A 26,392-nucleotide genomic window follows, 5' to 3' on the forward strand; every position below is an offset into this window, starting at 1 on the left:
AAACAGTTATAGAGCAATGACACAAATACTTAGACTTAGTTGTTGTATAAATAGGAATTTACAAGAGTTGATATCTGTATGGAATATTTTCAAGGTCGAGGAGGCAAGGAGGTTAGTATTTATTGAAGAGCCATGTTTTGAGTAGTTCCTTTAACTTGGACAGGGATGGCTCATTGATGATCTTGGCTGGCAATGAGTTCCAGATTCTGGGGGCTGCTATAGGGAAGCTAGAGTTACCAGTTCTAGTGTTTTTGAAATGCGGTATGTGAAGAAGTACATTGGCAGTGGATCTCAAGCTCCTGGTTGTATCTTTACAGTTTAGGCATTTGTTAAGGTAGGTGGGGGCGTGTCCTGTAACACATTTGTGTGTGAGTATAAGCGTTTTGTGAAGTATCCTCGCTTGGATGGGTAGCCAGTGTGCCTCTCTCCTGGGTGCGATATATGCTCCTTTTTTATGCGTAGAGCTGATCGTAGGGCTTTGTTCTGCAGTAGTTGCATTTTATTGATTTTTTCTTGGAGGTGCCTAATAGAAGTATATTGCAGTAGTCTATTTTGGTTAGGATAAGGGCTCTTGCTAATGTGATGCAATTTTGATGCGTGAAAAATGGGCGGCTCAGCGATATAAGGTTAGTGGTATATGCAGTGTATGAGGCAAGGGCGGTGATGTGTTTGTTCATAGTGAGACTGGAACCTAGGTAGACCCCTAGGGTTTTCAATTGGTTTAGGATAGGGATCGGGGTATTGTCAATGACAATGTTTTTATAATGAGGGTGAATATTAGCTAGTCGGTTAGGAGAACCTACTATAAGGATCTCTGTTTTTTCTCCATTTAGGCATAGGCTGTTGGCTGCCATCCAGTTCTGGATGATGGTGTAGATTTTATTCACATTGATAGTGTCTTGTTCTAGATTGCCTGAGATGGGGATAAGTATTTGTGTATCGTCGGCGAAGTTGGTATAGATTACTCCTATTGCATCTAGGGCTGCAAAGAGTAATTTGCTATATACGTTGTAAAGCGTTGGGGAGGGGCAGGATCCAAGGGGAACTCCTAGTGGTACTGGAATAGGATCAGCTGCTGTGTCACCTATGGCTTCCCTGGAGGTGCGAGCTGACAGAAATCATTTGATCCAGGTGGTGGCTTCCTTGGAGAAGTGAAAATTGTTTTCTAGTGTTTGGCATAGTTTATTATGACCTACTAAATCAAATGCCGTGAACAGGTCAAGAAGTAACAAGAAACATCATTTTTGTGAATCCCTGACCGCATCCATTTTGTTTTTTAGCTCCAGCAGTGCTGTTTCGGTGCTATGTCCAGGGCGGAATCCTGACCGTCTCTCTCCTAGTAGATGTTTGCTTTCAAGATGGGCTTGGACTTGAGTGTATGCAATTTTATCTATAATTTTCATGAGGAAAGGGACTGTGGTGATGGGACTATAGTTTGTATGAATGGTGGGTCTAGTGTGGTCTAGTGGGGTAACCCACACTTCTTTGATGTTGGAAATGATGGAGTTGGCATTAAATGAGGGGGCGCAGTCCTTGACTAGTTTGGCAGGGAAGTTATCTCCTTTGCAGTTTGAAGGTTTGAGTGACGCTATAGTTTTTTGTACTTGTTCTGTAGTGTCCGAAATGGAAGATTCCGCTAATTCCCGTTCCTCCCCACTCTCCTCACCTGATTCAAAATCCTCCAGTTGCAGTTGTCGGTGAGATAGATAATCCTTCTCCTTTTTATGTAGAATGTATCTGTCTCGAGAGGAAGCCACAGTGAACGCTAAAGTATAGCAAACCTGGGGCCCCCTTCCCGAGTCCAGACAAAGCGAAGGGAAAAAGCCAATTAAGGCAGAAAAAACCCTTCAAGGAGTGTGGCGGCTGGAGGGGATCCGGAGCCAGGAGTGGTAATGGCGTTCTTGTGGCAGGAAGCTGCTGAAAACAGGTGAAGACGGAGCTCCAACGTAGAGAAGAACCCGGAGTGGAAGGAAGGCACTGGAGAACCAGCCGGGAGAGAAACTCCAACTGTAAACTAGGGCCGCAGATAGAAAGTGCAGCCGAAGGTAAGGCAGAAAGGGCGGAATGGACGCGGAGGACGGCAATCCGAGAGAGAGAAACAAAACAAGAGGGTAGGGAGAGGAGGTAAGGCAGGAAAGTAGAGAGGCGGAGAGGCAGTCCAAGGCAGGCGGACCGAAGGTAGAGAGAAGAGACCGAAGCGGTCGAGGCTGGAAAACTAGCGTGTTAACCCAAAGGAAGCGAGCTAGCGCAATGAAGTGGGGTTGCAACGCGGCGATCGCTGGGAGAGAAAGAAAGAAATACTCGCCAGCGGCGCCATGTTGAAAAACCACTAGACCGCAGGGTGCGTAACAGAAAATCACGTAGCGGAACCTCCGCACGTCCTACCAGCGCGTAACCGCCAACGCGGATACAAACGCCAAACAGGACGGCGAGTGACAGTATGCCCCCTCCTAGAGCGTAGGACCCCCGGCTTAAAGGGGAAACGGGCATGAAATTGAGCCAACAACCGAGGGGCATGAATGTTGGAAGCTGGTTCCCACGAGTCCTCCGACCTAGGGTAACCCTTCCAGGACACCAAATACTCCAACTGACCACGGTAGTGGCGGGAGTCGCGTAAAGCAGATACTTCATATTCCATGGAGGAATCCACCTGAGGAAAGGGCTGATCGGGAACAGCTCTCTGGTGGACGTCCGGAATGAAAGGCTTGAGAAGAGAGGCATGGAAGACAGGATGAATGCGGTGGAGGTAAGAAGGTAGTTTAAGTCGAAAGGAAACAGGATTTATTTTGGAAAGTATGGGAAAAGGACCCAAAAAGCGAGGAGAGAGTTTGGAAGGGTGAACCCATCGCGGCAAGAACCTGGTGGACAACCAGACCTTGTCCCCTTCCTTCCATTCAGGGCAAGGCCTACGATGTTTGTCCGCTTGGGTTTTGTTGTATTGACGACTCTTTTCCAAACATCTTTTGGCAGTGACGTGTGCATCAGAAATAGACTGCAGTACCTCTTCAGCCGTCGGGGAATTGGTGGGCGACGGAATGTAGGGAAGAAGAGATCTTGGGTGTACTCCATAGGTGCAAAAGAAAGGAGAGAGTCCAATGGCTGTATGAAATGAGTTATTATAAGTAAACTCTGCCGTAGGGAGCAAAGATACCCAATTGTCCTGAAGACGATTGCTGTAGCACCTAAGGTACTGTTCCAATGTGGCGTTAAGACGCTCAGTTTGACCGTTGGTCTGAGGGTGGAACCCAGACGACAGAGCACGTTCCATACCAAGACGAGAACAAAGAGCCTTCCAAAACTTAGAAATGAATTGGCTGCCACGATCCGAGATGATCTTGTCAGGAAGACCATGGAGACGGAAGATATCCTGGGCGAAAACCTCAGCCATCTCGGTAGCGGTGGGAAGACCAGGCAATGGGGAAAAGTGAGCCAATTTAGTCATGGTGTCAACTGTAACCATAATACATGAGCAGGAGTTGGAAACAGGAAGTTCCACAATGAAATCCGTAGAAAGCAAGCCCCAAGGGCGAGAGGGTACCTCAGGTTGGGTGAGAAGACCCAAGGGTTTGCCAGTGATGGACTTCGTCATGGCACAAACCGGACAACTGAGTATGTAATCCTCTACATCCTTTTTGAGTTCCGGCCAAAAAAAAGAACGAGCGACAGATTCAGTAGTATTAAGCTTCCCTCGATGACCTGCAGTGAGTGAATCATGACACCAGTTTATGATCTTCAGACGTAGTGGACCGGAAGGTATGTATAAGCGGTGGTGGAGGAATAGCAGACCCTCCTTCTTGCTGTAGGATCTCTCTCCTCTGAGTAGTGGAACAATCCCTTCCGAAGCAACACCAGCACGAACCTCTTCCAAAAAGGTTTTAGCAACTGTTAAGATCCTATTCCTGTGGAACATCGGCTCTGGGGTATGTCTTTTTTCTTCGCCTATGGGACCCTTCCGAGAGAGAGCATCCGCAAGAGTATTGTTTGAACCAGGCAAGTAGGTAATTTGCAGATCGTATTGAGCAAAGAAATATGCCCAGCGAGCCTGCCTGGAGTTGACACATTCCATATTCTGAAGGACCTTGAGATTCTTATGGTCCGTTCTGATGATAACGGTCTGCCTTGCTCCCATCAATAGATGTCGCCAGGTCTCACAAGCTTGTTTTATGGCCAGCAATTCTTTTTCCAGTACGGAGTAGTTGAGTTGGCTGGGATTCAACGTCTTGGATAGGTAGCAAATGGGGTGCTCTCGTTCCTCGAAAACTTGTAGCAGCACCGCTCCAATGGCCATGGCCGAGGCATCAGTTTCGACAAGGAACTGTCTATTCTGGTCGGGATGGCGCAAAATGGGAGCAGTACAAAAGAGGTTCTTGAGATTGTGAAAGCTCTGTTCTGCTTCCGAAGTCCAGCTAAAGGGATTGTTGGTCTTCTTGAGTAAAGAAGTAATAGGGAGAACAACTTCAGAAAAGTTTGAGATGAATGAGCGATAGAAATTAGAGAGTCCTAGAAACCTTTGGACCTCCTTGATCGAAGTAGGAGAAGGCCAGTCCAGAATAGCTGATACTTTGCTGGGATCCATGGCGATACCTCTTTCAGAAAGGTGATACCCTAAATAGGGCACTGAGGTAGCCGCAAAAATACATTTCTCTGGTTTGACAAGAAGTTGGTTGTCTTTAAGTCTTCCCAGAACCCTTTGTACATGAATTTTGTGATCCTCTAGAGTGCCGGAAAATATCAGAATGTCGTCCAGGTATATGATCATGGAGACAGACAATAAGTCTGAAAACATCCGATCCATAAACCGTTGAAAAACAGCAGGAGCATTAACCAAACCAAAAGGCATGACGCGGTACTCAAATAAGCCAAAAGGAGTGCGAAAAGCGGTCTTCCATTCGTCTCCTTTGGCGATGCGTAACAGATGATAAGCGTTTCTGAGGTCTAATTTAGTGAACCAATGTGCGCCTTGAACAGCTTCGATGATCTCATGAATTAAAGGCATAGGATACCGATCCCGGATGGTAACCTTGTTGAGACCCCGGTAATCGATACAAGGACGCAAGTCAGTAGAGTCCCTCTTTTTAACAAAGAACAAAGAAGCTCCGGCAGGAGATTTAGAAGATTGAATGAGCCCATTCTGAACATTGGCATCAAGATAATCTCTTAGAACCTTTCTTTCTGCTTGAGTTAAAGAGAACATCCTACAGAAGGGAACCAATGCATTTGGTTCTAAGTCTATGGTACAATCTTCTGGTCTATGGGGAGGTAAAGTCGCTGGTTTTTTCTCGACAAACACCTCCAAGTATGGGGAACAGTATAGGGGTAGAGCATGAACCCCAGACAGCTGTGTAGTAGACCCCGTAACAACCTGAGGAAGACCGTCGTCAGAAAAACAGTTGAGTTTGCAATAGGAGGAACAAAACTGTAGTTGGTTATCCGCCCAATTGACATGGGGATTATGCTTCCTGAGCCATGTGATGCCAAGAATAACCGGAAAATGGGCAGCTCGAATAATGTCGAACCGGATAGTCTCGGTATGTTGAAATATGGTCACCGATAGATCTTCAGTGGTGTGAGTTATGGGTCCTGAAGAAAGAGGAGAACCATCGACCCCTTCAACCTTTTGATCTTCTTTACGAGGTAAGGTGCGAAGACCCATTCTTTTTGTCCAGATGACGTCGACAAAATTTCCGGCGGCCCCGCAGTCCAGAAGCGCGAGGCACTCAACCGCTCTGCCGTTGAACTTGATAGTAACGGGTAGAACCATAAGCCTGGAATCCTCGGGGATGTAAGGAGCCGAAATTGAGAGAGAAACATAGGGACTGGTGAATGAGTCCGAAGCCCCTCGGAACCAGGTCCCTACTGGCGCCGAGGGAAACCGTTTCCCTGACGTTTCTGAGGAAGAACAGAACATTCCTTCAGGAGATGTTGATCCGACCCACAATAGGCACATAGACCCTTTTCCTTCCTTCTTCTTCTTTCTGCAGTAGAAAGAGGTCCTCTTGTAGATCCAATCTGCATGGGTTCATCTGAGGTGTGGGAAGGAGAGGAGGAGATAGAGGACGGGGCGGAATCAGAAATATGATCAGTAGTTCGTTGTTTACGGCGTTCTGACCGTCGCTCCTGCAGTCTATATTCAATCTGTAAGGCTGCGGAAAGTAAATCAGAAAAAGAAGGTTGTCTGGTAGATCTGGCGAGTTCGTCTTTGATTTCTTCCTTGAGGCCTCGCCGGAATATGGCAAATTGTGCCTGTTCAGACCACCCAGCACCCGAAGCCAATCTCTTGAATTCTGAAATGTACGATAGAACATCCGATGACCCTTGACGGATATCCAGCAGGTCTTCGCAGGCAGTGTAGGTCAGTTCGGGTCTCTCAAAGGTTTGCTGCAACAGGGTCTGAAAACCCGCAAAATCATGTAGGATGGGATTAGATCCGGTAACCAGCGGAGTAGCCCATGCCAGGGCATTGCCGGTCATGTTAGATATCATGAATCCGATCTTAGTCTGGTCGGTAGCAAAAAGCCGGGGCCTGAAAGTGAAATATACTAAACAGGCCTCCAAAAATTCCTTTACTTTTTTAGGAGTTCCATCGAACTTCCCAGCCGAAAGAGCCATAACGGGGAGTTCTGGGGATTGAGGTTCACGGGCAGTAATCATCTGTTTCAAGACCACATTCTCTGCCTTCACATTTTGTAACTCTTGGGATAATCCCTGGACAGCCTTCCATAGTTCTTGTATTTGATCTTCTGCCGACATTTCTTCTGGTTGGCGTTGCAATCTGTCCGAAATGGAAGATTCCGCTAATTCCCGTTCCTCCCCACTCTCCTCACCTGATTCAAAATCCTCCAGTTGCAGTTGTCGGTGAGATAGATAATCCTTCTCCTTTTTATGTAGAATGTATCTGTCTCGAGAGGAAGCCACAGTGAACGCTAAAGTATAGCAAACCTGGGGCCCCCTTCCCGAGTCCAGACAAAGCGAAGGGAAAAAGCCAATTAAGGCAGAAAAAACCCTTCAAGGAGTGTGGCGGCTGGAGGGGATCCGGAGCCAGGAGTGGTAATGGCGTTCTTGTGGCAGGAAGCTGCTGAAAACAGGTGAAGACGGAGCTCCAACGTAGAGAAGAACCCGGAGTGGAAGGAAGGCACTGGAGAACCAGCCGGGAGAGAAACTCCAACTGTAAACTAGGGCCGCAGATAGAAAGTGCAGCCGAAGGTAAGGCAGAAAGGGCGGAATGGACGCGGAGGACGGCAATCCGAGAGAGAGAAACAAAACAAGAGGGTAGGGAGAGGAGGTAAGGCAGGAAAGTAGAGAGGCGGAGAGGCAGTCCAAGGCAGGCGGACCGAAGGTAGAGAGAAGAGACCGAAGCGGTCGAGGCTGGAAAACTAGCGTGTTAACCCAAAGGAAGCGAGCTAGCGCAATGAAGTGGGGTTGCAACGCGGCGATCGCTGGGAGAGAAAGAAAGAAATACTCGCCAGCGGCGCCATGTTGAAAAACCACTAGACCGCAGGGTGCGTAACAGAAAATCACGTAGCGGAACCTCCGCACGTCCTACCAGCGCGTAACCGCCAACGCGGATAAAAACGCCAAACAGGACGGCGAGTGACATGTAGTTACTGGTGCGAAATGGAATTCAGGTGGATTATTAGTGGGGATGGTAGGTGCCGGTGGAGTTATCTTAGTGGAGGTACCTAGTATTTTCCTTTGTGATTCAATTTTGTTTTGCAGTGTGCTAATTTTGGCGGCTAATGCGTCTTGGATGGTAGAGTACCATGCTTTATTTACTACCATGTACTGGGAGGTTGGAGGGGAGTTTCCAGTTCTTTAATAATGGCGAATAGTTCCCTACTGTCCGAGGAGGCATTAGCGATACGTGTATTAAGGGAGTTCGCTTTATATATACTTCCTTCTTGTATAGTTTGGAGATTCGTTGTAAATCTTTTTTTGTTTCATGGTGGGAATTTTTTCTAAATAAGTGTTCTAGGGCTCTTTTTTTCCTTCTTAATTCAATATGGTCATTGTTGAACCAGGAATTGTTGTGCTTGTGTTTACGGGCATTTGGATCTGAGTGGTGCTATTTCATCAATGGATAGCTTGAGGCAGGAGTTGTAATGTGCCAAGATTTCATCTGGGTTATGCAGGGAGGATGGTTGGGTGTTTAATAGTTTGTTTAGTAGTGGCGTAAGGTTTTCTGGGGTGGGTTTCCTAGCATTTCTCATAATGGTGGGAAGTGTGGAGGTGAGTGGGGTCCTTCATTGTGATGATTTCAAATCTGATGAGGGAGTGATCTGTCCAAGAGAGTTCCATGATGTCTTGCAGGAGGGCTGTAATGTTGAGTGTTAGGATCCAATCAAGGATACGTCCTTTTATGTGGGTTGGGGCATTGACAATTTGCTTGAATTGCGTTTCTAGAAAAGCATTATGGAAGGATGTAGCTCTGTAATCGAGTTGGTCATTAAAACCCAAATTGATATCTCCTAGAAGGATGCATTTAGTGCTGGGTTTGATGAGTGGGGCAGTACAATGTCTGGGTTGTTGCTGATACTGGGAGTTCTATACACTATTAGGGTAATGTTTCTGTCTTACATTCTCTGAATTTGAGAGATGTTTTGAAAATGATAGCGACTCCGCCACCGCTAGTTTCCTGTCGATCTGCTCTGAGTATCTAGTATTCGGAAGGTATAGCTAATGTGAACAATGGGCCTGATGCTGCATGGAGCCAGGTTTCAACTATTGCGATAAAGTCTAATTTGTGTTTGAGGATCAGGTCATGGGTGTCTATGGCGTGTGCGCCTAGTGATCTAACGTTGAGTAGGGCACCTTTTAGTAGTTTGGGGTTAGGTGGTGGGCAGCTGGGAGGAGTAGTCTGTAGTGGTAGGGAATGGGGGGTTGATAAAGTGTGTGGTTGTGGGTGGTTTGGTGTTTGGTACTAGGTGTGGATTTGGCCTGTATCTGATCACTCGGCCTGTTAATTATTTGGGCATTCACCAGTTGGTGACTGAGGGTATCTCTGGAGGTATTGTGAGAGGTGGTGTTCTTGAAGGTGCGGGAGGATAGCCTGATGGTTCTTGGTGTTCCTAGTATAGATTTAGTGTGAGGGTTTGAGGTATGAGTTCTGGAGGTGAGTCGGAGGCGGTGGGCTATGCCTAGTACGGGCTTGGACGTGCGTGTTGTGTGGGTGGTTAATGCTGTTGAGGTGAATGCTGGAGTTGTGGGAAGGAGTGGTATAGGGCAAGGTAAGGGGTAATGTCTAGGGCAGAATAGGCGTGATAGGCCTGGTCCTAGCTGGATAAATGAGCCCTGGGAGCAGATTTTGGAGGGTTTAGGGAGGTGAGAAGCTGTTGTCATCTTTTTGCCGTAGTGGATATACTGATGGCTATTTGTAGTTGGTGATAGAGCTATCATTAATAGTGCAATTAATATTGCCAGTGTGGGTACGAGTAATTTGTGTTGCATTAATCTGCTGTTTATTGGCATGACTACTCGAGCTGGGGTAAAGCGGTGCCACCAGCAGAACCAAGACAATAGAGAGGGCGGATCCATGGAGCCTTTGATATTTTAATTAGGCTAGCCATGGCCGGAGGGCGGTGTTGCCTTCCCCCTTCCTGAGATGCTTTGATGTAACCGTGGCTGTCACATTCCAGCTAAATATGACATGGAGGACTGTGCTTGTAGCCTGTGTCCCTCCGTAGTATACATGACTTTGTGTTTGTTGTGCGGTGAGCAGAAGAAAATGTGTGCGGATTAGCCCCACACATTTATGGTGGTTGATCTCCCATTGTTTATTTTCATTATGAAACTTCAAAAAAAGCTCAGGCGAGTGCACCTTCCCCCTGCGGATAGTTGAATTCCTCCCAACTGAATACACCCCACATGGAAGCTGTGGGCACCGATTCGCTGCCTCCAGTGAGACCCTCAGATGGCCCCCAGCATCATCTGCCTGAAAGGTAAGCCCACCGGGGCTACTCACAGAGCATCCGCTTGATTGAGAAGATATACTAGCAAAATATTTACACGATTGGAGTCGCGTTCAGCAAGCTCTACTTTTATGCTGCTGGCCGTCGCTTTATTGCAAATTATACTAAACAAGCAGTACCGCTGTACATCGACTGCTCTACCTCCATGCCCACATTGCTGCAATGGTAAAAGATTATTCCAAAATGGCTGCACTGCCTCTACACATCCAAGTGCCTACTTCCCTTTGTCTGTGGTAACAGCCGTGATTGGCCACAAGTTACTGTTTATTTCACTCAATTGGGAGCCGGCAGGTGAACGCCGGCCCCCCACCGAAGGCCCACACACAAGGCCATGCCTGTGGCTGTCCGTGGTGACCACGGGTTCATGGGCCACGTCCCTTTCATCCAAACGGAAGTTGGAAAACTTCTGCACCTTGTCTATCTCCCACTGAAATATACATAGTATCCCTAACTGCCTCTGCCATACCTATGGGTATCGCCCCATAATAGATGGAAACCTGACCTTTCGCCACTAGCGCCAAGTCCACTTTTATCATTGGTGTGCATACGTTCATTCCCCTGCCACAATTGACTATCTCCTACCACTACCTCCTTCCAATATACCACCAGTCCGATCATATTGAGCCTACCACCCACTCAGACCTGAGCACCGACCTATTGAGACTTGGAATCTTCGCACGTTCGGCCCGACCAGCCAGTGGACCCGTCTGAGATCGGCGCCCGCCTACTCTATGCACCTTTATCACGCAACTGCCCCAGTACCTATACATAGCACAGCGAGTAGAACGCGCTTTAACATCTGTGCAGAGCCTGTTGACACAGGTTCGAATCCCAAGCTCAGCCATTCATCCTTCCAAGGTCATTAAATAAGCACCACACACCGTGGGAAATAATAAGCAGTGCTCAGATGCCCGAGGGTTCGTAATGCTATGTAAATGCAAAATTATTATTTATTATGATTATATCTACTAATTGTTGCCTCAGGTGCCAACCATCACTCCAAACCACCTTTCACTCAATGCTATTTGCCCTATGCCCCTTTTGATGAACCTAAGGTAATATTTGCCATGCCTAGTGTAATATTGCCACCTGTATGTTGCATTCTGCACCATGTGCCCTCATTGACCCCACTCGAATCACAGCATTTGCCTGATTGTCGTATCTTGTCGCAGGTGTCACTGGGCTACCCAATATTAACAGTACACACCTTTGACCATTGTATCATTGTATTATCTGATGCTCTTAGTATAATGGAGGCACTGCTGCCTTATGACCCATCTCTAATAACAACCGTTAGCCTTCCATTTACTGCCTGCTAGCCATGCCTATAAAGAAGACCATTCCTATGCACTATTGGATCACAATCAGAACAGCCTTATTATTCACCATGTTCCCTCCTGACCCAAGTAATTTAACTAGAATTGAGAAACCTATGACCCTACAACCTGCTTCTCTGCACCTAGCAAGTGGAGCATCTCCCTTAGGATGTCCACGTCACTATCCCATCAGGACACTATAGCACCGATTAAATTTCTGCCTCCATGGCTAGTTCACCGTACTATACCAAACACCCTAGTCTCCACCTAAACTAACCTGGCTAACACACTTAGCCCCATCCAATGGATCCAGAGATACCCCTCACCATCTGTGCCCAACCAACCTTGCTCTACAATAACAAGGAACCTGAGACTAGGACCTAGAATCCAACAGCCGCACCCACTATTCCACTTACCTAGGGAGAAATCATACTCTAAACCTCTACGTAATAAGACTAAGACCGCACAATCTCCTCGCATCATACCTACTACCACCTCGACCCTCCAAACCAATACCGTACCACCATCCAACAAGCCCAAGAATATCAAGGGAACCCTTATCAATGCAAGGTCCCTAACAGCACATGCCTTAGACATTGCCGACCTCATTACATCTAACGACCTAGACTTCTTAGCCATTACGGAGACTTGGCTCCATGCTGCTGGAGGCTCGTCTCTCTCCTTAGCCATTCCAGAGAATTACACCATTAGCAAAGAAGACAGAGAACCCTACAAAGGCGGAGGAGTCGCTGTTATCTCTAAAAATCATCTTGGCCTTAGAGCCGTGTCTAAAGGACATTTCCCATGAGCTGAACTTCTATCCATGAAGCTCCCTCTCTCTGATACACATACTCTAAAAATCTACCTGTTGTATAGACCCCCAGGCCCTGTAGCCAGATTTGAGGAAGATATCTCATTACTCCTCTCTGCCGACACCAAACCTGGATCCCAAATCCTGCTGCTGGGGGACATCAACCTAGGCTTCCAAGATACTACTGATAAGGCCGCCACTTCTGTAGCCAACTCAATTTCAGAACTTGGTTTCTCCCACCGTAGCTCTATACCTACTCACATCATAGGTAGAATCCTAGACCTCGATTCTCGCTAACACTCCATGTGCCTGGTTGGACCATCATTTTATCTCATTCAACCTGCAGGCCAGCACCCTACCTAACCTCACCAGAGTTCTGGCATCACCCACCCTTTCCAGAAATAATGAAAATATCACAGTAGAAAATCTACTGCCTCTAATAAAACCCATCTTGAACTACAGTAACACTAGCACCGACCCATCAACACTAGTTGATTTATATAACTGAACTCTCAGCCACACCACTGAATCAATAGCACCTTTGAAGATGTGCAAAGCCAAGCCTCGGGCGCGCCTGAACTCGTGGTTCACAGCTAGTCTAAAATCACTACGAGACTCCAAAAGACATGCAGAAACCTCATGGAAAAACCATCCTACAAGCTCAAATAAAGACGCCTTCCTAAAAGCTAACCTCCATTCCAAAAGTGAGACCTACAACAACAAAATCTCCAACGCCAATTCCGGCTCTAGGGAACTATTCACTATCCTTAGGGAGCATGAATCACATGTACCACCCATGTACCACCCATCGAAACTTGCACTAAAGACAAAATCTGCTGCACCAAAATACAAGACGCCCTTCTCAAAAAAATATTCATGCTCCAAGCCAAAATAGAAAATAAAAAAGTTAATATCTCTACTGAACCATTAGAACACCAAACTCAGCCCTCCTCAGCAAATCCTTGCAGCCAATTCTAATTCACTCCCCTCTCGGTTAATGAGGTTTAAAATCTAATCACCAGCCTCAAACCCTCCAGATGCAAGGGAGACATCTGCCCGCCTAATATCATTCAGGAGGCAGCGAGAGATTTGGCCCTTTTCATAACCACCTCCATTAACAACTCTTTCAGAACCTGTACGGTCCCAACTAATCTAAAAGACGCAAGGGTACTTCATCTACTGAAAAAACCCAACCTGGCCCAAAACATTGCCACTAACTACCGTCCCATTACTACTGTACCTTTTTTGCTGAAAATTCTAGACCAAACTGCATATCTTCCGATTCAGGCTCACCTAGAAGCTGACAATCGTCTAGGCCTATGGCAATCAGGGTTTAGACCCAGACATGTTACAGAAACTGCCTTAATAGACCTGAAGACACAAATGGACAACCAAATAGATAAAGGAAATATATCCCTGCCCTACAGGGCCCTCCACCAAGACAGTGTGCCTGATGGGCAAACGCTGTCCCTCATTGCTGTTTGCCATGCCTGTAGAGCCCCTGCTGGACCACTCTGCTTATGGGAGCCGGTGCCCCTGCTGGGCAATGCCGGCGTGGTCTTCTAAGGTAGGCCTGGGTGCACCCAGGCCATGGAGGAGCCTGTGTGCTCGCGGACTGGAGCCGTCAGCTGGGTGCCCCCAGCATTGATGTCATGTCGGGTGATCCCGACATAGGCAGGGTGACCCCTACCTGGAACCTGACTACATGATCGCAGTCTCCATGTCTGCTGGGTGTCCCCAGTCTTGGTTTGCATGGCTTGGGTTTCCCCAGGCCAGGACATAAGAATGGCGACGAGGAGTGAGAGCCCCCATGCTGAGTTGCGATGTGTTCACTGTGAGGAAAGAAGGAGTGTGGTGTCCGCCACACGACAATGAAGGTGGCCTGGGCCCCCGTGCCTCTCATGGTGCAGGCTGCCGAGTGGCCGCTCCAGTGCAAGGTAGCAGCGTTGGCTAGGAATATGAGGAAGCAGTGTCGTCACCCGCAAATAGAGTGAGGGTGGCCCGAGGAGGTTCGGGCCGCCTGGCGGTGCATCCGCGGCCTGAAGGAGAAGAAAGCTAAGCGGCCTGAGCTGCGTTATGGAGAGCTGCGCTGCAGCACTCCCATCTTGTGGAGGAAAGGATAAATACCCTCCAAACAACCCGGGCCACCAGGCGGTGACTATGGCAGTGCTCCGAGTCAGAGTTTGGAGGAAAAAAAAGGAACTGCTGATGAGCTCATCGTCGGAGTAAGGATAAGACCCGGGCTATGAATGCGGTGAGCGTCCTAAGTGTGCCATGCGATTGGCCCCCTGTAGATCCCAGGCCAAGCCGGCGGTGAGCTGGAAAGGTGGACATCGGAGCTCTCATAAGAGAGGCCCCGCAGTGCAATCCTGATCCCGCGCTGCTGGGCATGGAACGCTGATGGGCTCCGGAGCAAAATGGAAAGTGAAGCGCTTCACAACAGCGCTCCACGCTGGGCATGAAGGAGGGAGTGTGCAAAGCCCTCTGTAGACCTGGGGCCATCCGCGTGGAGTTGGAAGGACATGATCAGGTGGCCAAAAGTGAAAACAACGCCACTGCAGCATCAGCAGTGTATGGGGAAGCAATCTGTGTGGGCAAATGGCCTTATGGCTTGTTGAAGTTCCCGGGCCCAGTTGTGGTGACTGTCTACAAGGGAGAAAAAAACAAGGAAGAATGGAAAGGGGGGCTGCAGCTCGCATTAATGCTTGTGCGACCGCCTAGGCCTGTGGCACAGACACCATGCCATCTGTATCTACCTGCCAGCAGCCCCCAGGTGGAAAGGGAAGTGTAAGGAGTGGCCTGTCGTTCCGCCACCAGCATCTTACCACTGGTTGCCTCCGCTGGATATGGACTAGGCCGATGTGACTCCTGGGCCTCCACCAGGAGTGGCTTTGTCGGCCCCTGAACTGTGGTGACCATCCTGAACGGAGACTGGTGAAGGTATGAATTGGTTTCCCGCAACACCACTAGTGCGTAAAATGGACTCGGTAGACATCCCATGAAGGCTGGAAGCCTGCAAATATGGACTTGCTTAAAATGGCCCAGTCAATGGGCAATGTGAAACTGTGAACATTCGTATGCGTGGACATGCTTTATGTGGGGCCAGGAGTTCTCACTGGTGTTTTTCAGTGGTTTTAGGTTTCACACTCACCCAGGTAAATAAAGGGCCCTTTGATAATGTGGTAAAATCCCCAATGTGCCACCAACCTTGACTATGGGTATATTATAATCTAAATGTAGATGTAGGTGATTCTTGTTCGCACCTATAATCATAAGTGTTGAGGTTAGTAATGTAATTAGTGTTGATGTCCAGGGAAGTCTGTCATTTGTTGGTTCGCCATGGAAAAAGAGGAGTGCGGTGTGTCACCCCCCTGGGAGCATGGTATCTCCCAGGACTCGTGCTTGTGTCTCGTGGCACTGACCACGTGACTTGCATCAATAAAAAGAATGGACAGCCTCCCGCTCATTAGGCCTGGAAGTAACTGAATCCGGTATTCTGTGCCTTATTACCAGTGCCATGCTGGCGCTGTTTAGCTGGCTGAGGGCCTGCCCTGCAGGGCCCCACGCCGGGTCCGCCGGGCAACACTGTCCGGCCAGAACATAACATCTATTACCAAATGCATGGTACGCTGGTTCTTTTCTCGCATAGCCCTGAACTCACACGCTTTTTCCGGTGTCACCCACCTTGTAAAGAGCTGACTCACCCGCCAATCCTCCTGCACGCCCATTCATTTCAATGGGCGTCTCACCCGCCAAAAATAAAATCATGTGTTTTCACCCGCCTTTGCAACAGAAATGGTTGAGAGCTATGTTCTCACTTTATTGATGGCGTCAGATTGGAAAGCTACCAGCACTGCTACCCCGTCCTCACCCGCATTATCTTCGCTCCGCTGAAGAGCGCCTCTGAAACCGATGCTTCAGTTAATCTGCGCACTATAGCATCTGCGGCGTGTCGTCTCCTGAAGAGGCTGCGGTCGAGAAAGCGATGCACAGCTCACGAGAGCGCGCTCACTAGCGTCCACAAAACGTGTAGCTGAAAGGAAAAAAACACTTCCTGGGGACGCGCGCTCACCTTGACAGGTTCTGTTTTTTCTAGCTGGCCCGCAACGGGCTCCACACTCTTGTACTCCAGCTTCATTATTATTACTACATGGACCTTGCACACAGTTCTTTTTCAGGCGCGCAGCCCCACACTTTATTACTGCTTGTATTCACTTTAACCAAGCTGTTCCATTAAACACCTTCCGAAGTATCATTTTCTCTTATCATGAACTGGTTAATAAATCTTAAACTTTCAACAATTTAACATCTATATTGTTTTAAGAAATTGTTCAAACATGAAAAACAGCTCTAATCTGAATTTACTGGCATGAGTGGAAGTCTGGTAAATCTTGCTTCTCAGGGGGCCATTACAAGTCCGGCAGTAACCGCTGGTGCTACCGGGGGATTGCCGTCGGACACTAACACCCTTTCTGCCACCTGAGATCCCGGTGCCACTGGTACATTACAAGTCTCGGCGTCCTGGGATATCAGGCTAAACATGTTAGTTCCCATTCCCATGGAGTCCGATTGGACTCCATGGGCAGGGGGACTTGGAAGCACCGGCACCGTTAGTAACGGTGCCGGTGCTTCGATGACAACTGTGCCTATCGGGCCTACGCGCCTGGCAGGTCAGACCTGCGGTGCGCGAGCGCGCCAGCAGGCACAGTTGTAGTACGGCAGTCCCGAAAGGGTGCCGTACGTTCCTTCCGGCACCCTTATTTCCGGAACGCAGTATTTGTAATGACCCCCCCTCAGTTTTTAAAGTCTCTAGAAGTCTTTTCCTCTGCTTATCTCAACTTTACTCAGGAACTCTGGTTGCTGTGACCTTCTTGACTCAAAGCTGGAATGAAAGGCAGTTTAGAATTTTATTCAAGATTCCAAAGTACCTCACAATAACTTCTGATCCAATCATTGCTGACTGGCATGGCCATGATCATCTTGAATTGGCAAAGGGAATGTTAAGGAAAAGGAATACTTGTCCAACATCCCAAACTCAACAATAGGCTTTGAACCCAGCACCTCTCCTACGCCTCACACAATCCTTCTGTACCCGGACCTTCCTCCTAGCTAAGATACTTAGTGGGAACCCGACATCTGCTGGGCAGCCCAGGTTGTTCTTCACCCGGGTCACTCAACGGAGCAAACTGGGGCTTCTGCCACCTCTTCACCCAGGTTGGGCGTCGAGGCCAACCCAAAACTTATTATTCACCACTCCAACCTCCTGGGTGGAGCGGACTTTACTGCACTCTCTCCACTTCAGCTCCTGGGATGCTCCTTGCATACGCAGACCGGGAGAACTTAAATGACGGGCCTGTCTCACTGGACACGAAGCGGCCTTTTGGGGGCACGGCCGGGCATTCTGGTCTGGGCCGCTCCCAGACGCAGTCCCGGCCGGACTGTTCTTTATAGGCCCAGGCAGACCCTGACACGCTGCCTGGGCCCTGAATATCACTGGTCCGTTCTGGCCCCAGGCAGGTTGACAGGCCGCTGGCATATCAGCTCGGTCCATCTGGGATCAATATCTGGGATGCTCCACACATGACACCTTCACTATAAGATGGATTTGGGTCATAGTGGGTGCTCAAGGCAGCGACCCCCCGTTTCCACCAGGTTAGGCTTTCTCTGTTTCTCTGTTCTGAAACTGTCCTTTCCAGTTGTCTTTTTTGTCAAATCCCACTGGATTCTTTTTTTCTCTCCCCTGCCCAGCCCAATCTTGGGCAGGGGAGTTCTTTTCTATTTTTCCTTTCTTTTTCTTTTCTTTCAGTATTCCATCCAGCTCCAGGTAGACTGGATGGTTTACGCCAAGAAACACATGCGCACACAGGACACATAAAGAAATAAACACACTACACATTTATTAAAACCTTTATTACCCCGATGTCTGTGTCTTTATTTCTAGGTATTCCCTCAGAGGACAAGCATGTAGCCACAATAGCCGGTCACCATGGGGCCACGGGCTACATTCGTTTTTAACAGGTTTGCAATCACAGTCAAATGTGCACAGTTTATATCCAGCAGCAGGACTGGAAATGGAAAGTGTTTACTGTCAGATTCCTATAGAGAATCCTACTTTTATGTTTTGCAGCCGGTCACGATTTTACATTTTGGCAATCGGGTCACCCTATTCTCTTTACCCAGCCGGTGCGGAACAAGGATTCCGAGAACCTAGTGGTTAATATTGCCTGAATTTGTCTGGAATCCTAGTTCTGGATTGGCAAAGAGAAACAGAACGTTCTACTAAGGGTGCAAAATGATCATTAGTTTATCCTGCTAACCACTGTTTCTCATTCTTTGATATTATTTGATATTTTGTTATGTGTTCATTTGCGCAAAAACACATAAGGTAGTGAACCTAAAGATTAGGCACTAGACCGTACATTATGGCATGTAGAATCTGGGAATTGGAGTTTAGGTCGGTTTTTAGGAGGATTCAGTCACAATGCCCTAATGAACTCTTCTGGTTGTCTTCCAGAGCCCCCTGACTATGTGAGTATTGACTTGTCCAAGGTGATGGAGGTGGGGCGTGCCTACAACATCACCTGTGGAGTACGGAACATCGCTCCCAAGAAGTATCTCACCCTACTCATCAGAAGAGGGAACGACATACTCTACACAGAATCCTACAACAGCCCCATCACTGGTAATGGCCCCGTCACCATGACCCGCAGCATCACTGCACAACGCGAGGACCATAGAGCGGAGTACACCTGCCTGGCCCGCCTCGACCTGAGACCCAACGCAGGCGTCTTCGAGAAATCCTCCAGCATTCATGTCCGTGCTTTTGGTAGGTTGGCATCTTTCCCCATTCTACCTGTACATTTCCCACCTGACATGCAGCTGACCTTGGGACTCATTACGAGTTTGGAGGTAGCTGTGGTGCTATTAGCGCCATGGCTGCCTCCAAAACCGGGTCTGGGTTCCTTGAATGAGGAATTACTGGGCTATTCCAATCTTGGAGGACCCGGTAATTCCTCATTCAAAATACCCATCCCCATTCCCATTCGAGCCCCCATAGGGCTCAATAGGAATGGGGAGGGAGCTAATAACGGGCCAGTTAATAATTGGCCCGTTATTAGCTCCCTGGTCCCCTTGCGGGACCCGCAAAGGACGTCTGATCTGACCATTACCGGTGCCGTTAAACCCATTCCGCCCACCTCGTAATGAGGCCCTTTGACTCAACCCTTCCAGTCTTTTGGGAAATCTTACACATTTCCTGTACACCAAGCCCTTCTGGTTGTGAGGTTTCCTTCAAATACACACAAATTCTGAAAAGCATTAAAAAATGTTATCATTTTGGAATCCCTTTTGACAGACTTTATTCTGGTTCGCTTAATTTGTATAACTAACAGTTCTGCTTTCAGTGTAATTTCGTACAGTCCCCATGCCCTGTAGCTTCCTATTTTATCAGACCTATAAATTAAATGAGGCACATGGAAGAGTGATTTTCGAAGGATCCAGACTGTGGTTAGAGGGTTTCCAAGTTTAGTCTCGAAGAACCAAATCCACTCCATGTTTTCAGGATATCCACACAAAATATATTTAAATAAAGGTGTATCTAAATTGAAGTTATTTACATAGTGATTGGTTATTCTGAAAATCTCCTGGGCGGTACTCAAGGATTGGATTTAGAGACCACTGGAATATTGGTCAATTGGGGAAAATTAGATTAAAATAAGAGTATTTAGGTAAACGAATTGGCAGATTACTCATAAGGCCAGTAAGTGTCCTGGATATACTGCCTATGTGTACAAACCCCTTGCTCGGAAGGCTGTGCTGTCTTTAGAATTTAGCTGGCCAGGTTCCCATTTAAATGCTCACATACGTATGAATGCAGAGAACTGCGGGTACATTTCACCCCTCTTTTTGTAGTCCCACTCCATCGCCCGATAGCCCCTTGTCCTTTGTCATACACGTCCTACTTCATCTTCAGGGCACTCTGGTGTTATCTGTCCCTTGTGGGGTAGGGGGTATACAGCGTGGCAGGAGTGCAGTGGAAAACTATGGAAAAAGTCCTTTTATGTTTTGATCAGGAGAAACCGGGTTCTCCAAATGTGTAGCCTAAGTAGGTAGCAAGACCTAACAAGCCATCCTAATGAGTTCCATGCCCGATTCAGACAAAATCACTACAGAGTGCAGCAGTTTTATCTGGTGAATTTGTTAAATGGTATGGTATAGATGTGAAGGCAAGTCCCTTTTACACACACTCCAAAATAAAGACAACCCACTAGAGAAATAGGCCACGAGATAGCGTTGCAAGGATATGAGTCGGGGCTTGCATGTGCATGGTGCCATGTGGGCTGCCTGCGGGTCATGGTCAGGGGTAATGGGCTGCCTGCGGAACATGGTCAGGGGTGATGGGCTGCCTGCGGGGCATGGTCCGGGGTAATGGGCTGCCTGTGGGGCATGGCCAGGGGTGTTGGGTGGTCCCCTGTGGTGTGGGATGCCTGCCGGGCCTGGTCAGGGGTGATGGGCTGCCTGCGGGGCATGGCCAGGGGTGTTGGGTGGTTCCCTGTGGTGTTGGCATGCCTGGGGGGCATAGCCAGGGGTGATGGGCTGCCTGCGGGGCATGGCCAGGGGTGTTGGGTGGTCCCCTATGGTGTGGGCTGCCTGCGGGCATAGTCAGGGGTGATGGGCTGCCTGCGGGTCATGGTCAGGGGTGATGGGCTGCCTGCAGGGCATAGTCAGGGGTGATGGGCTGCCTGCGGGGCATGGCCAGGGGTGTTGGGTGGTACCATATGGTGTGGGCTGCCTGCGGGCATAGTCAGGGGTGATGAGCTGCCTGCGGGTCATGGTCAGGGGTGATGGGCTGCCTGCAGGGCATGGTCAGGGGTGATGGGTGGCCTGTGGGGCCTGGGGAGGGGGAGAGGGTCCACCCCAGAGCCAAATCGCATGAAAAGCGCACTTGCGTACCCCGGAATACATGTACCGCACTCGCGCCAGCCAAATCGTGTGAAAAGCGCACTTGCGTACCCCCTGAATCGTGCACCCGCATGGTGAGGAGCCACGTGCACTCCCTGCAGGCAGCCCACACCACAGGGGACCACCCAACACCCTTGACATGACCCGCAGCCAGCCCACACCAAAGGGGGGACATTTTCCACGCGATTGGGCTGGCGCGAGCGGGATACGCATATTCCGAGGGGTGCGCAGGGACTTTTACATACGATTGGGCTGGCTTGAGCGCGGTACGCATATTTCGAGGGGTGTGCGGGGAGTTTTACACGCAATTGCGCTGGTACGAGCGGGTTACGCGTATTCTGAGGGCTGCGCTGGGAGTTTCACACGGAATTGGGCTGTTGCGAGCGGGTTACGCGTATTCCGAGGGGTGCGCAGGGAGTTTTACACGCGATTGGGCTGGCGCGAGCAGGGTACATGCATTCTGAGGGTTGTGCAGGGAGTTTTACATGCGATTGGGCTGGCGTGAGCGGGGTACGCGTATTCCGAGGGGTGCGCAGGGAGTTTTACACGTGATTGGGCTGGCGCGAGTGGGGTATTCATATTCCAAGGGGTGCGCAGGGAGTTTTACTAGGGGTGCGCAGGGAGTTTCAAACGCAATTGAGCTGGCGAAAGCGAGTTACGCGTATTCCGAGGGGTGCGCTTGGAGTTTTACACGCGATTGGGCTGGCGTCAGCGGGGGGAAGCCTATTCCGAGTGGTGCGGGGAGTTTTACATGCGATTGGGCTGGCATGAGTGGGGTACGTGTATGCCGAGGGGTGCGCGGGGAGTTTTACACGCGATTGGGCTGGCGTTAGTGGGGTATGCATATTCCGAGGGGTGCGCAGGGAGTTTTACACGCGACTGGGCTGGCGCAAGCGGGGTACGTGTATTCCGAGGGGTGCGCTGGGAGTTTTACATGAGATTGGGCTGGTGCCAGCGTGGTACGTGTATTCCGAGGGGTGAGCAGGGAGTTTTACATGTGATTGGGCTTACGCAAGCGGGGTATGCATATTCCGAGGGGTTCGCAGGGAGTTTTACACGCAATTGGGTTGTCGCGTGAGGGCTGAGTGGGATTTTTAGCATGATTTCATTGTTGAAGGGCTGTATACTGGTCCACTGGCCTTTGCGCCATGTAGGGGATTTGTGCAGATGTTTTTGGTGCACAGGGCGGGTTGGGGGGCGTAACTGGTGCTGCTGCAAGGTTGCTGCACCACTCTGCGCCACGGCTGGTTATGGATGTTTAAAAAGTATCCACAATATTGGAAGCTGGTTGGGGGATCTGTAGCTCAAATCTTCCCTATCATCATATCACAAATTAGTTTGAGTACATTCTATTCGAGTATTGCTTTTTCTTGTGGGTGATTCACTCCACAGTATTGAGTTCCTGTTTTTTCTTTATCCTTCTAGAATTTTCTCATAATATGTTGTTTCCCAAATAAAACTTAACAATTTTATTTTGCTTCTTTGGAATGCAACCTTTATTAAAAAATTAGAGGTGTTGATCTAATATCTCTCAGCTACTAAGAAAATCATATAAGTCGAGAGGTAGACTTCATGAAACTGTTTCATAAGTCATATTTGTTAAAAAACATCATTTGGAGTGTGTGGACCAGAGGTAGTCAAAAACAACTCCTATTTCTTTCGATTCGGAGATGTATTTCTTGGTGAAGACTCCGAATCTACTGTTTTAGTAAAATTTATACGATCCCTTTCCGTGTTGGGATCAAAAAATATGACTTGAGTGAAGGATTTCTCTGATCCGTTATTGTTCAAATCTAGTCACAAGGAAGCCGACCGGTTTCAGTGGTATTGAGGTAATTGGGACCACTTTCTTCAGGGCTAATGACTGACACCCCTTGGTGTGTGGTCTAATTACTTCTGCTGGTAGTGGTGAATCTCAAAATTCAGAATAGGCGATTGCCCCATTAGTGGTGAAGCAACTGCCCATCGGACCAATTGAGGCTGCTGGTAAACAGATATTCATTATCCCTGCCCCACTCAGGTGACCAATTGATTTCTTCGAACACAGTGTTAATCTGGGTTTCTAGTTTTACCTGTCTACCCGCCTCAGTATCCTCTTTGATGGTCATGAGGAGCCTGTTTGTAGGTCTGTTGTTAAACCTGATGTAAAATTCCATCCTTTTCTTTAAGACCATGGCCTTAAGGGATGAAATACCTAGCTCTAACCTAATTATGGCCATAGGGATACATTTAGGAAGGCCGAGAATTTTTCTCCAGAACTTACCCTCCACAAGTTGTAGCCATCCTAGATTCATATTAATCAGGGGGTCTAAACTATATGTGACCATAGATGCCAAGCATTGAATATACAACTGACGTGCTGCCCATATTGAAAAACCACATTGTTCAATTAGTGCTGTAAGTTGGGCATCTTTTGTTCTGCGCTCCTGGATACATTTGAGGTAATTTCCTTTGTGGTCAAATTCAACACCTAGGTATTTGTATGTAAAAGTATATTCAATTTCAATCAGACCCACCGTCATGCGAGGCCTAGCTACTTTACCAGCGATATATAATAATAGGTTGGTTTTATTGTTGTTAATGATCAGTTCATTTTTCTCTGCATATCGCCTTAGCTGATTAGCAGACCTTCTGATCCCACTGAAAGTGTGATCCAAGATCACCAAATCGTCCGCATAGGCCAATATGGGACAATGGCAGGTGCCTATCTTAGGGGGACAGTTGTTAATTCCAACCAGACATTTGGGTATGTCGGACACAAACAAGTTGTAAAGAGTGGGGGCCGTCACACATCCCTGCTTTACCCCTCGCATCTGAGGGATTGGTTCAGTTACAGCACCTTGGTTGTCTAACATTACTTGTACGGTATCATTGGTGTGAAGAAACTCAAGGTAAAATAGCAAAGGTTCCGGGCAGCCCAATTTCCTCAGTTTGTTCCATAAAAGAGAGCGATTTACAGAGTCAAAGGCTGCCCTGAAATCTACATAAAGAGCATATAGTGGCGGGTTGGCATGGACCAGAGCCTTGCTTCTCAACGCATTCATAACTAACAGATTATGTGAGGTAGAATAACCGGCTCTGAAGCCCCCTTGGAATTGATCTAGTATAACCGCCCCCTCAGTCCATTTTTGTAATTCCTTGAGGATGAGAGCAGCAAACCAACATAGATAAGAGCTGATAATTCTCTGGTTCAGTTATGTTCCCCTTTTTAAATATTGGTATAATGATGGCGGCCTGCCAAGATAAAGGAATACGCCCCTCGTACAGTATTTTGTCAAACAGAATTTTGAGGAGAATGGCCCAGAACGGAGGGTTATTTTTCATCACTACATTAGATAGGCCATTCGGGCCTGGAGCTCGAGAGGTGTTTAATTCCTTAATTCTGTCTTGAAGGTCCGCAGTGGAAACATAGAACGTGGGGTAAAGGGGTTTAGAGCAGGTCGGGATGTAGGTCTTATTGTTAATCCCCACATTCTGTTATTCCATATGGGCAATCCATTCAGCACTGCCTATAGGGTTCACCATATTAGAAATCTTCTTCCCTTTCACCTCCCCTATTACAGACCAAATGTTGCGGGTGTTTTTACTACATAATGTTCTGACCGTATGCTGCCATCTCTCCAATTTCCTTTTCATGTGTTTTTAGCCATTTTTGATAATCTGCCTTCAACTTTCTTGTTTTGGAGGCTGTAACCTCTCTGGAGTGCACCCCCATTCTAACAAAACAAATGTCACCTCTGAGCTTACGCTTCCTATCTCTAATTGCGCAATCATATATTACCTCATGAGGCTCCTTCCCCACCATTGATCGTACTTTACAAGAACCGTGTAAACCAGAGAAATTGCTAATCCATCTCTCGATTTCATCGGGTGACATCTGCATAAACAAATTTAACTGTTCGATCCCCCATTCGCCAGAAGCTTTGGAGGCCTTCAACACATTTTTCTCCGACCAGGAGATACGATTTAAAGAGTGGTTAGTTATGAGATCGCCCAAATTGGCCACATTCACCCTGGGGGTACATGACCCCAGCTTCAGTATCAAGGGGTCATGGTCACTCCATTCACATTCCCGCACCTCCATGTCATGGACAATAGTTGTAATCTCAGCACTGGTAAAGATATAATCGAGAGTACTCCCACTTCTCCCATTTTTCCACGTATGCTTTCCAGGCATATCGCTTCTTGTACGCCCATTAATTATTTTGAGGTCCCAGCAATCAAAAAAGCCCCTCCAGCACTCCCCCTCGCTATCTGTGAATGCTTGTTTCCAGAGACTATTATTAGACAGAAGCTGATTATTACTAGTACCCCCCCACAATTAATCCGGCAATTTAGATCCCCAGCCACAATGACATAGTATTTATCATTAGTTAACTTCCAATTGCTCATGAGATCATGCAGGGCATCTTGTATATAGTCTCTGTGCGTTGCACCAGGAGGATTATATATATTAATTAACAGCATTTCTTCCCATACAGCATTTACTATGAAGGCCATAGCAGCCGCACATATATAATTACTCTCCACTGGGATCACTTTACTATTGATCTTATTCGACACTTCGATGGCTAAACCCCCATAGGGACGTCCTCTCTCTCCTTTCTTAGCCAAGGTATGGTAGATGGTATAACCATCCATGACCGTCGGATGCAACAGCCAGGTGTCTTGTAGTAGAAAAATTGGATATTTGTTAATAAGTGCAAGGGAGCCCTTATCTGTGAGAAAATGATGATGGCCATGAGTATTCCAGCTTAACAAAGAATAATCTCATGGTTGTCGTAAAACCCTGGGTAGCGAGTCCGCCAACCATTTCAGAGTGTTTTGGATATCCGCCAACTGTACTTGCTCTCCCAATGGTTGGTCAGGCCTGCCACCCTTATTCTGGGATGCAGCGTAGTCAGCACTCGGGAGAGAGGGGTCCTCTTTCTCTTTACAGGCATCTACCTCTATACCCACTTGCATAAGACATTTTTTATGAGTACGAATCAGTTGGGCTGATGCCATGACACAGCAATGGAGGGCAGTGACATTGGGGTTACATACATTAAGTGGTTCCACAAATTAGAAATCTTCCGTTCGTATAACACAGAGCTGTGGAATCAGATGTAATTTATTCAAGACCTCCGATCTTGTCAACCACTTGTCCCTTTTCTTCTGGTTTAAGTTTTTAATAATGCAGATTTTACTGCCTCCAGGGAATTAAACTGCTCCTCTTCCTCAAATCTCCCCTCCCCACATTGGGTTGAGTATTTTGTGTATTCATCATTCGTACTAGATGAGAGAACAGATTCCTAATCTTCCAGGATCGTGCTAGTGGCTTCCTGCTTTATATCTGG

The 26,392-nt window shown here is 47.9% G+C and overlaps 1 protein-coding gene across 4 annotated transcripts in view; it reads left to right on the forward strand.

Annotated features, from left to right (window-relative positions):
• Positions 1–26,392, forward strand: part of LOC138447752 (intercellular adhesion molecule 5-like) — a 353,302-nt gene that overhangs the window by 91,648 nt on the left and 235,262 nt on the right. For 3 of the 4 annotated variants that reach the window (XM_069604069.1, XM_069604067.1, XM_069604068.1), the window contains exon 3: positions 18,607–18,918. The exons of the other annotated variant lie outside the window; for it this stretch is intronic. In XM_069604069.1, coding sequence (XP_069460170.1) covers positions 18,607–18,918 — 312 coding nt within the window. The remainder of the gene's footprint in view (positions 1–18,606; positions 18,919–26,392) is intronic. 4 annotated transcript variants of the gene reach the window in all.

This window comes from Ambystoma mexicanum, chromosome 3q, assembly GCF_040938575.1.
Source record: "Ambystoma mexicanum isolate Mex_15411 chromosome 3q, UKY_AmexF1_1, whole genome shotgun sequence".
Taxonomy (NCBI): Eukaryota; Metazoa; Chordata; class Amphibia; order Caudata; family Ambystomatidae; genus Ambystoma; species Ambystoma mexicanum.